We start from the raw sequence: 12,325 nt of genomic DNA, 5'->3' as shown, positions 1-12,325 counted from the left end.
GGAGGGTTGAGGGACAACGCAGGAGGGGAAGACCCTCTATGAGATGGATTGATTCGGTGACTGGGGTAATCGGGATGGGTGTGTCAGAGGCGGTGCGTTTGGCGCAGGACAGAGCAGGGTTTAGGGCTGTTGTGCACAGGGTTGCTATGAGTCGGAAACGACTCGACGGCACATAACAACAACAACAACATATGAATATGGCATTAGGACTGGAGGAAGACTAATCAACAATCTGTGTTACACAGATGACATGACCTTACTTGAAGAAAGGAAGGTTTGAAGCCCTGGGTTAAGAAGATCAAAGACTGCAGTATGGTTTAGACAAAAGTATTCACCACTAGAACAATAGCCAACATCATTAGAGATGGAGAAAAGACTGAAGTTGTCAATAATTTTATTATAAATGTATTTATAATTTTACTTGGATCTACAATTAATGACCATGGTAGCAAAGATCTACAAACAATCATACCCACAGTAGCAGCGGTCAAAAGTCAAAACCATGTGAAGCTTTGGGAAAATATGCTGTCAAGGACCTCTTCAAAGTGCTGAAGTGCAAAGACATCAGTTTAAAGACTAAATGTGTCTTACCGAAGCCATGGCATGTCCAATTGCTCCCTATGCAATTCAATTGAAGGTGAGATAATGAATAAGGAAGACTAATTAATAGTTGACTATTCCATGGACTGCTCAAATAACAAACAAGTCTGTCTTGTAATAAGTGCAATAATGGTGAATGAATAAGGAAGACTAATTAATAGTTGACTATTCCATGGACTGCTCAAATAACAAACAAGTCTGTCTTGTAATAAGTGCAATAATGGTGCTCCTTAGAGGCAAAGGTGGTGGAACTTTGTCTCACATCTTTGGCACATTTTCAGGAAACAGGAAAAAAACATCATGTGAGATGGTCAGCAAAAGAGAGAATGGACAAACATAATGACTTTAATAATGAGCTGACACTCGGCAGAAATCAGAAAGATGGCACAAGATAGGGCAGGGTTCAGAGGGTTGCTATGATCTATAGTTACCCAAACACCACCTAAAACCGACAATTATAGTATTTGTATTATAGTGCAATATTGCTGTGTTGTTAGGTGCCACTGAGTCGTAGATGACTTACAGCAACCCTATGAACAAAAGACTTGAACACTTGTATAATTTTCATTGTTTCTCCATGTTCGTAGAGTTTCCAAAGGCAAGCTATTTCAGAAGTGGATGCCAATCCTGTTTCCAAGCTTGTTTTAATTGGAGAGCTCCACCAAACACTGTCCACCAGGGGTAACCATTATCTCATCTGACACATCAGTGTCACAGTGTTTAGCATCACAGCAACCACAAGTTACCCCTGTACAGCAAATGGGCAGACCAGTGCTATACCACTTAGAAGAATGTTTGACCAAAAACAATTAAAACCAGGCCCAAGAGCCCAAAATGCTTTTTTAAATAGGAGGCAGAATAGAATAAACTCACATTCCACCCTAATCCTCACTAGAAACAGAAAACAAACTTCTGTGAAGGAAAAAAAAAGAACAAAATAAAGTTTATAACAGCTAGTAATGGAACTAAAAATGCAAACTCAATGCCACTGGATTGGTTCCAAGTCATAGCTACCCTCCATTGGATTTCCAAGGCTGAAATAATATCTTTCTTCCCCTCAAACAGCTGATGGATCTGAACCTCTGGAGATGCCTAGTCTTTTTGGTGAGCTGAGCAACCAGATCTCCTTAGTAAGATGACTATAATATCATCTTCTAAACCGATCGTTTTCAAAGTATAGGCTCCAAGCTAACAATATTATTATCACTTGGAAATATATTTATTAAAAATTTATTAAAAATTCAAACGTTGAAGACCTGTCCCAAACCTACAGAATCAGAAAACAGAGGAGTATGGACCAGTGCGTTAACAGACCCTCCTGCTGATTCTGATGCTAAATTCCTATAGTATCCCACTCTCAACTCATGAAATCAGAATTTGTGGGACTGGAGCCTGGTATTAATATTTTTATCAAATGGACTACTTTATAAGATGCTAATTTTTATTAATAAACTCTTGTGGCATAGCTCATAGGGTTCTGCACTGCTCTCCCCTCTAAGGAAGGGAGCTGTGGTGGCTTAGTGGTAAGGGACTATGCTGCCAATTCAAAGGTATGCAGTTCAAATCTATCAGCCGCTCTGTGGGAGAAAAACAGGCAATCTCTTGTGTGATTTCCTGACTCTGGAAACCCACTGGAGGGTCAGTTATGGATTGGTTCAGACACTGTATAACAACAACAACAACAACATCAAGATACCATCTCTCTGATGAGTTTAATGCAGCAGCTGGTGCTCTGTGGGAGAAAAAGAGGCTAGAGGTCAGCTAAAATCACTTCTGTCCTGATAGCAATGTGTTTTAGGTTTCCTTTTTTTTTAAAAAAAAAATTATCACCAGTAGCCAGGTTTGAAACTCTATACCAATTATCTCCATCATCATTGTTGTTGTGTACCATAGAGTCAGCACCGACCCATAGCTGACCTTCCAGTGCATTTTCAGAGGCAGTTCATCTCACAGGAGATTGCCCATCCTTCTACTGAGCAGCTGGTAGATTTGAACTGAGTACATCTGGGATTGCAGCCCAGGTTCTTACCATTAGGGTACCAGAGCTTACTTGGTAAATGGCACTATACTAATTCTCTCCATGATCAGCTTAATCACTGAGGGGCTATTTGCTATCTTGTGGTCTCATGCCACTAGACTGGAATTCAAAGTAGCCTCTCTAGTTGCCTTTATTTCTCTCGACTAAAACATTGACTATAGGTTGATTTAAAAGAGCTTTCTGACTCACAAGCACACACTCTAATTTGGAAGCTGAGTACTTCCAGTCTTAATCTATATTGGTCAATTTTCTCAATACAGTTCCTTTCATTAATATACATACAAAAGGCTGCTGTTTTGGTTATGTGCCATTGCGTCAAAATGGATTCCTAGGTTAACCTCCAGAGGGTTTTCAGAGGCTATAAATCACACAGTAGGAGACGGCTGTTGGATTTGAACCGCCTAACTTTGGACTGACAGGGCAGCCCCTTATCGCTAGGTCATCAGACCTTAAAAGGTTAATCATGTGAAATTCTCAACTTCCAGCATTTTCCCCCCCAATTGATTGAAACAGTCACTTCATATGACCTGAACGAACAAACTAAAGGAGGTCCTGTTTCTCTTCTGTAGTTACACAGCTACTTGTAGTGCTCTCCCATGAAGAAGAGGCTGTGGTAATAGCTGGCAAGGAAGGAGGCCTAAAGTAAAATCAAGTAACAGAGAAAATGGACTTTCCATTAAAGGAAAATTTCAAAGAACCAAAATATTGAAACAAATAGCTTTTACTCAGAGTCTGTATAAAGTATCAAAACAAGATCATTTTTATTATGAGTGCAGTAAATGGATAAAAAGACATTAAAATTAAATTTTAAAAAGACATCTCCAAAATGAAAACAAAGTTTCACTGAAGTGGCCTAAAATATCAGTATTTTTGTTATTAATATATATTGTGAAAATATTTGTTGGTGTCATTGTTGTGGTAAGTGATTCTCATCTTTTTAATATAGAGCAGCTGGTGGATTCGAACTAACTGACTTTGGGTTGGCTATGCAGCTTCTTAGCACAGGCCATCAGAACTCTTTTTTTTAAAAAAATATTTATATATACATATACATATATTTCCATTCATTGTTGCACACTTTTCTTCCTGCCCATCCCTCCTCCAGTTCACGTTTCTTTTTGACAAGTTACAAAAAAACATAATCATTGTTATACAATCCCTCCCACCCCCAAATCCACTCTACTATGCAGGTTTCATTCTGGACTCCTGTCATGATAATAATACCTAATCATATATTCCCCCTAAACAGTACTCTCCCTCATCTGTTTCAATGCAGTATATATTATTTGTCCCCTCTTAGTTTCCCCCTAACCTCGATGTCAGTCCCACTTTACAACAGTGGCACTATGCCATATTTGTCCTTTTGTGACTGAGATATTTCACTCAGCATAATGTCCTCCAGGGTCACGCATTAGACCTTTGCAAATAGAAATTATGTTTTATTGACAATTCATGCTGAAAGAAAGGCAAACAGAAACATTCCAAAAAGAAATACTCCAAATAACAACTCATTCTGTTTTGGTCATCTATACCAAAGATTATTTTTCTTTTCAGTGCCATATTTTAAATGTATCTTACCTTTTTTTCTTAGGTTGGAACAATGTCTTGCTTGTGAATCTGAACACTTAGCCCAAGTTGCAGCATGGAAAACAGGCTATCTCAGTTTCATTATTAGTACTGACAAGTCTAAGAAATAACTCTGGCTAGCTTCCTAAATTTCTCTATATGTCACCAATTTATAATTCAGTCATAAAATTTATGACACATCACAATTACTTACTCATGTCATTCCACAGTATGAGTTAATGTTCAGTCTAGAATTTTGGTGCTGGAAAGGGTCTGGGAACAGATTCTATAATCCAATTCTCACATCTTATAAAGGGAGGGAGGCATGAAAGTCCTAAAGAGTCAAGTAACCTATCCCCAGTTTTACTATTGAGAGTGATAGAACTGGAAATAAAATTCTGGTTACTATTCTATAGAATTCTATAATATTCTTCACTGGCATGCTGTTCTTTCTATTAAAATGGGATAGGCTCTGACAATACAATTTCAAAACATATTTTTAAAAGATAATAAATTATGACAAGGAGTGTGTTTTGGAGAATATCAAAAGCAAAAAGTTTCTCAGTCAAAAATTAAATTATAAAGTGAATATCATGTCTCATAGAACACTGAAAAAGCAATTGATCAGTGAAACTGTATAGCGTTAGAAAATCCTACAGCACTATAATCAGACATTCTGATGTTTGCTAATCCAACTTTGACGTTTAGATGCTGAAAATGTTTGCTGAATGAATGAATGGCTCTTAGCAGCTACTAGGATACACATTTCATTACACGATACAAAGTAAAAGGATGCCTCACTTCAATTCCTGTGTAACCAACCCATAGCTGACCCTCCAGAGAGTTTTCAGAGGCAATAATTACATGGGAGGAGACTGCCCATCCTTCTTCCGCAGAGTAGCTAGTGGCCTGAAACCTTTGGGATTGCAGCACAGCTTTTTGCCACTAGGCCACCAGAGCTCCCAATTCCTGCTATAGGTCTCTAATGAGACATTAACCAGTACAAAAAGAAGAACAAAATTGTCACTGTTCTGCTGATTTCTACTCACAGTGACCTTATGTGTTTCAGAGGAGAACTGTGTCCCACAGGCTTAGGGCTTTCAGTGCCTTTGACTTTTTAGAATTAGATTACCAAGCTTTTCTTCCAAAACCCCTCTCAGGAGTTAAACCACCAGTCTTCTGATTCAGAAGCCTTATAGCTCAATGGTTTTAATTGTTCAGCTGATGACTGAAAGGTTGGCGAAGCTTCTCCTCAAACAATTATCCCCTAGAAAAATCCTGTAGGGCAGTTCTACTTTATCCTTTTGGATAGGTATGAGTCAGAATTATCTTAATGGCAAACAACAACTGACTCTTGGTTAGCGGCCAAGTACTTAATATATCTACCTGTTGTCATTGTTATTATGTGCTGTCAAGTTCAGTAAGAGACGACAAAGTAAGTCCACAGAGACGCTATGAACAATAGCTTTGAACCCTTTCCTACTCAGCATTACATTCTTTATTTCCAACATACTTGAGTCCCTGGCCATAGTCACTGTGTCAAATCCATCTCATTGAGGGTCTTCCTCTCATACACTGACCCTATACATTCCCAAGCATGATGTCCTTCTCAAAGGAATAATCCTTTCTAAAAACATGCTCAAAAGTATGTGAGATGAAGCTTTGGCACCCTTGCCTCTAAGCAGCACTCTGTCTGCGCTTACTCTAAAGACACATCCATTTGTTCTTTTGGCAGTCCATTCAGTGTTCCTCAATTACCAAAACTCCAAAGCATTGATTCTTCTACTGTCATCCTTACCCTGCCCAACTCTCAGATGCATAGCAAGTGACTGAAAAGACCCTGGCTTTAATCAGGTGCATCCTAGTTTTTGAACTCACATAACTGCACCTACTGGGTTCTTAGCAACTGAATGCCTTAACCACAGTGAAAACTGACCACCCATTGTTATTGTTATGTATTGTTGAGTCAGCAGCAACTCATAGTTGATTAAACTACATGGGAGGAGATTGTCCATCTTGCTCTCTTGGTGTGGATGGTGGATTTGAATCACTTGCCTTTGTGTCGGCAGTGCAACTTCTTATGACATCTAAATAACCAGGTGCGGTCTGTTGTTATTGTTGGAGCTGTCCCTGAATTGCCTCTGACTCATAGCAACCATACATGTACCAGAAGGAACACGGCCTGATCCTGAGTCAACTTCACAGTCTCTGCTGTTCCCAAGCTCACTGCTGCAGTCACTGTGTCAGTCCATTTCGTTGAGCAACTTCCTCTCCTTCCATGACCCTTTACCAAGAAGTCTTTCTGAAGTCTTTCTCAAGGGACTGATCCTTCTTGATAACATGCCCAAGCTATGTGAAACCAAGGCTTCACCATCTTTGTTTCTGCTGAGCAATCTGGCTGCTTTTTTCCCCAAGGATAGATTTGTTTATTCTTTTGATAGTCCGTTATATAATCCATATTCTTCACTAACACTGTCTAGTTGATTATAGTTCATGACAACCCAATATGTTTTGGAAACAGATCTCCAGGACCTTATGAGGCACCTCTGGGTAGTTTGAAATACCCATCTTTTGGCTGACAGACAAATGCATTAGCTGTGCCACCCAGGAACTCCTAAGTTATTAAGCCAACCAAAACCTAAACACGCTGCCATGAAGTTAGTTCTGACACACGGAGACCCTACCTTCCATTGGGCTTCTGGGGCTGTAAATCTTTAAATGAGGAAAGTCTTTTCTTTTCCTCAAGGAGCAGTGCTGCATGTGAACCTCTGACCTTTGGATTGTGCCCAGCACATAACATTATGGCACCAGGGCACCTTAAATTGTTGTTTTTGCTAGGTGGCGTTGAGTATGACTCATAGCAACCCTATGAGCAAGATATCTGAACTCTGTCCTAGCCTGTGCCGTCCTCATCATTTCTGACACACTTGAGCCTCCTGTTGCAATCACTGTGTTAATCCATCTTGTTGGGGTTCTTCCTCTCTTTTGCTGACCCTCCTACTTTTCAAGCGAGATATTCCTTCCCAAGAAACAGCCTGTCTTAGCAACATGCCTGAAGTATGAGATGGAGCTCTGCCACTTTTGCCTCACAGGAGCACTCTACTATTCCCGTGAAAAAGAGTATTTCTTTGTGCTTTTGGCAGTCTATTTTAGTTTCTTCTAAATTTTTGAAAGACAGCTAATTCATGTCACAGAAACAAGTTATGGACAATATATAGAGAGTTTTATAATAACAAAGATTATTACTAGGGAAAGTCAGCCACAACTTCCTCTGAAGGATATGATTATCACACAGATTAAGCAAGACCAAGGAGAATAAACACTTCAAATTGGCAGATGTAAAGCTGCAGAAACACTAAATGATCAATTAGCCTGAAACTGTGGCAATTATCCTGCATTTCAAAGCTCAGAGGCCAATAAGGAACTTTTGGAAAGGGTATTCCAAAACACATGATAACCAACTGTGATACAGAAAAGGAAACAGACCACTTTTTCAAGAGGATGTTGAAACAAGTTCATATAAAGCATACTTGTATTTTTCAAATCAATTTAAGCTTCTTCCTTCAATCTAGGGTGCTTTTTTCTCCAACATCAAAAGAATCAGATTTTAGTGACTTGAAAGAGCTCTCTCTAGGTTTTTCACACTTGAATATTTTCACAGTCAAACAAAGAAATGCCTTGGAACATGAAAGCTCAACCTCCCTAATAACAACCAATTTGAAACCTGATCTAAACTCAAAGCTAGAAATGCTACCATCAGTTTAATTACAGTCAATTTAAACAATTCCTTTCTTTTTGAGTGAATGCCCAGATCAACTAACTGGAATTTCACCATAAAATATCTAAACCAGGATTAGAAAATCTTTAAAGGTGTTTTATGGAATTATGCAAAATTAATTGAAAAAGTCTTCCTTACTTTAGATTAAATTAAGTTTTATCCAGTAAGTGGAACTATTTCATTCCTTAAATTTCCCCCCATTTGTACGGCAAACTCTTAAACGAATGTAATTTTGTATTTATACTTCAAGCCTAATGAATGTCAAAACAAATTTTTATGCCTTGTCTTATCTGTGAAACCTTTCAGAGCAGATACAATACAAAGAACTGATACAATATTTCTTTTATTTTTTTCCTTTTTTTTAGCATTTTATTTTTCTTTTAATATATTTTTAATTATTTTTTATATTTTTATTTTTTTTTTGTGTGTGTGTGTACTGTCAAATCAGACTTAACTAGTACAGGAGGAGATTGTTCCTCCTTCTCCAGCAGGACATCTGGTGCATTTGAACCGTGCACCTCTTGGATTGCAGTGCAGCTTCTTGCCACTAGGCCACCAGAGCTCACCAGAACTGACACAATATTTATCTACTTCACATGGTGGTCTAGTGACAAGAAGCTGAACTGTAATCCTGAAGGCACCTGGTTCAAATCCCACCAGCTGCTCTGTGGGAAAACAATGGGCAATCTCCCCTTGTGTGATTAACTGCCTCTGAAAACCAGTCAGAGGGTTAGGTATGGGTTGGTTCTGACTTGACAGTACACTCAACATCATGCTCAAAATGTTCACACTATAAATCCAGAGCTGAGAGTTCAGTGACTTGATAAAATCAAGAGGTTGAGACTATCTTTAAAATGCTGATTTCTGTAAGTTAGGTTTCTGTGAGAGTTAGGTTTCTCACTTGTTTCCTCTTTTCCAGGAGAAGGCAACTATTGTTAAAAGTGCCACAAACGAATTATAGATCAGGAGACCATAGACTGTATCATGCAAACTGAGCCACTTTTGAGAGTAAAAGGGATGCTAAAAATAATCAGGCCAGGACCACAAACGCAAACTCGTGGTTTGAGGCAAACTGACTTGTGGTCACCTTACTCCTCGGAGTTCAAGTGAAGGTACAGGTTTACATGTTTTCTGAAGTTTTCTGACAGTCTCAGGAAGATTCTTAATCTAAAGGGCCAGAAGAGACAAAGATCCCATGTCGCATGTCGTCTTTGTCCCTGCCTTCCATTGCATCACGCGTTGCACTTACCCGACCACCATGTCCTTGGGTCCAGCTGTCACAGTGCAGATCCCATCCTCACAGTGTTTCCCCACCAGGCTGTGTGCATGCAGGTGGGTGTTTTTTCCATTTGTGACCAGTTGAACAATGACCTTTGCCGGCCCCACATAGTTGCAGATCTATATAAGAAACATGTTTCAAAGGTCAGCACATCTTATTATCAGTAATATGGAAAACTACTTATGAGAAGCCAGTAAGTACATAGAGAAAGAAACAAATTATACAAATATATACATATATGGCCATAGCACCATATGCACTGAACAAATGACAGGATGGAAATAAATCACAACACTAAACGTGGCTGTTCTGTGGGATGGAAAGATATACACCAGGGAGTGGACTACTGTAAAATAAAACGTGCATAAAACATGTTGGAACAGAGCATTTCACACAAAGTGCTGTGGTTAGCTGCCATCAAGTTGAGTACGAATCATAGAGATCCTGTGAATAACTGATCAGAACTTGTCCTATCAAGTGCCTTCCTCACAATCTCTGACACACTTGAGCGGCTCACTGCAGTTACTGTATCAGTTTACTTGGCTGAAGGTTTTCCTCTCCTTCGTCAACCTCCCAAGCATGACGTCTCTCTCAAGGAATAGCCTCTCCTAGTAATATGCCCAAAGAAGGTGAGACGAAGCTTCATCATCTTAGCCTCCCACGTGCAATGAAGCATAATATAACACCTTCTTACTAAGAACATGCCTTCATCTACATTCTCTTCGAAGTTTTTGGTCCTCATACAAGGTTGACAAGTGATTGATGGTAAATGAATTTAAGATTAATGGCAAGAAAGGGAAGAGGGGAGGAGAGAAGAAACAGTGTGTTCTAACAGTGCCAAATTGAGGCAGGAGAAGGAGAGTGCCCAGAGATCTGACACTGATGGTTAGCCATTGACACATAAGCCCAGGATCTAGTCCACAGTCAACTGTTAGGATTCCTCAGCCTTCAGGACATCTGTGAACTCTGAATACTGAGTTACATATACCCATGTTACAATAAATTTCCTAGACTCAAAACCAGTTTACCGTCTAACTGGAAATCTTAAATTTAACACATAGTTAGCTTTTATTTAAGAATTTTTTCATTTAAATTAGTTTATTTTTTTTACTGTTATACCTTAAGAATGGTAAGAATAGCAATTAAAAATAAAAACACGGACATTTTGGCATTTTATCCTTGTTGCTCCAGTTGGCCTTCTAGAACTCTGTCCCAACTCATAGTGATTCATTGTACAAGACAGTGAATCTTTGCCCAATCTTGTGCCATTCTCACAATTTTTACTGTTGTTATATGCTGTCAAGTTGCTTGTGACTCATAGTGACCCCATGTACAACAGCTCTGAACTCTGCTCTATATTGAGCCAACCTTATTGTCTCTGACACACCTACTTCCATTACCCCAGTCAGTGAGTCAATCCATCTCATCTTTCTTGTGCTCTCCCTCCAACCTCCCAAGCATGATATCCCTCTCCAATGATTGGTCCCTTCTTGCCACATGCCTGAACTTTGTTAGACAGAGCTTCAGAATCCTTGCCTCCGAGGAGTAACCTGGTTTCACCCTCTCCAGGACAAGCACCACAGCTCAAAAGCATCAATTCTCCTATCATCCCTAGTCATTGTCCAGCTTTCTGATGCATGGCACATAACTGCTAAGACCATGGCATGGATTAGGTGCACCTTAGTCTCTAGACTAACATCATTGCTCTTCAGTAATCTGGAGAGGTCCCTGACAACAGACTTTCTCAATGCAATTCATCTTTTGATTTCTCGGTTGCTGGTATCAAGGGTGTTTATTGTGGAGTCAAGCAAACTGTAGCTGCAAAAAAATCTCAATCTCTTCACCATCTATCATGATGCTGCTAATTGGCCAAACAGTGCTTTTAAGTCTACTGTTGCATTTACTGTGTACGTTTATACAGAACCTTACAAAATATCACAAATTCCTGTCATTGAAAAAGTCCCAACATTAACACTCTAAAAAGAAAGCAACCTTGTTTTCATCTTTCAGAATCCTAGCTGTGCTAATGACTACTGCATTCAAACAGATGAAAGAAAGAGCTGTCTGAAAGGAATATATGATTAGGCATTATACATATGACAACAGCCCAGAATAAGAGGAGTATTATTGCAAAAAGGACAGGGATGGGGGAGGAGGTAGGTAATTGTGCAACAGTGAATGAATATTAAAAAAAAAGTGAACTCAAGGAACTGAAGAACAAATGCAAACCTCGAGTTCCTATAATCAAGGATGCTTTAGGAAGAATATTAAATTATCCAGGAAGTATTAAAAGAAGATGGAAGGTACACAATGAGGGAGTTTTACTTTTGCTTTTTAAGGAGAGGAGCAAACAGGGGAGGTGGGGGGAAGAGGGATGGGCGGGGAGAAGGGTGCAACAATGAATGAACGGAATTCCAAAATCTCTGTAGATGTTCATGGAAATGAAAATAAATAAATAAACAAACAAACAAACAAACAAACAAATAAATAAATTTTTTTTTAAAAAAAATGAAATCACACGATCTATTTCACAGTGGACAACAGCAGGGAAGAATCACGGTCATATAAAAAAAAAAGAAGATGTAAGGAATATACTGAGTCATTGTAAATACCACTATCATTCAGATATATGCACCAACAACCAGAGCCAAAGAAGAGGAAAGAGAAGATTTCTACCAACTTTTACACTTGGAGATCAATCGAACATGCAATGAAGATGCATTGATAATAATGGGTGACTGGAACGCAAAAGTTGGGAACAGGGAAGGAAGAATCAGTAGTCGGAAAACATGGACTTGGTGACAGAAATGAAGCTGGAGATAGAATGATTGAATTTTGCACAACCAATGACGTATTCATTGCAAATACGTTTTTTAAGAGACATAAACGTAGATTATACATATGGATTTCACCTGACGGTATGCATAGGCATCAGATCGATTACATCTGTGGAAAAAACCGCTGGAGAAACTCAATATCAGCTGTGAAAACTAGGCCAGGAGCTGATTGTGGAACAGACCACCAACTACTCATATGCAAGTTCAAGCTGAAGCTGAGGAAAATT

At 39.1% G+C, this 12,325-nt stretch overlaps 1 protein-coding gene across 1 annotated transcript in view; it reads right to left on the bottom strand.

Annotated features, from left to right (window-relative positions):
* NFKB1 (nuclear factor of kappa light polypeptide gene enhancer in B-cells 1) overlaps positions 1-12,325 on the bottom strand; it is a 150,628-nt gene that overhangs the window by 69,304 nt on the left and 68,999 nt on the right. Inside the window, 1 exon segment of the mRNA XM_006893113.1 lies at positions 9,232-9,380. Coding sequence (XP_006893175.1) covers positions 9,232-9,380 — 149 coding nt within the window.

The sequence above is a fragment of the Elephantulus edwardii genome, unplaced genomic scaffold, assembly GCF_000299155.1.
Source record: "Elephantulus edwardii isolate Elephantulus edwardi_28Jun2011 unplaced genomic scaffold, EleEdw1.0 scaffold00122, whole genome shotgun sequence".
Taxonomy (NCBI): Eukaryota; Metazoa; Chordata; class Mammalia; order Macroscelidea; family Macroscelididae; genus Elephantulus; species Elephantulus edwardii.
This window is presented reverse-complemented; position numbering and strand designations above follow the sequence as displayed.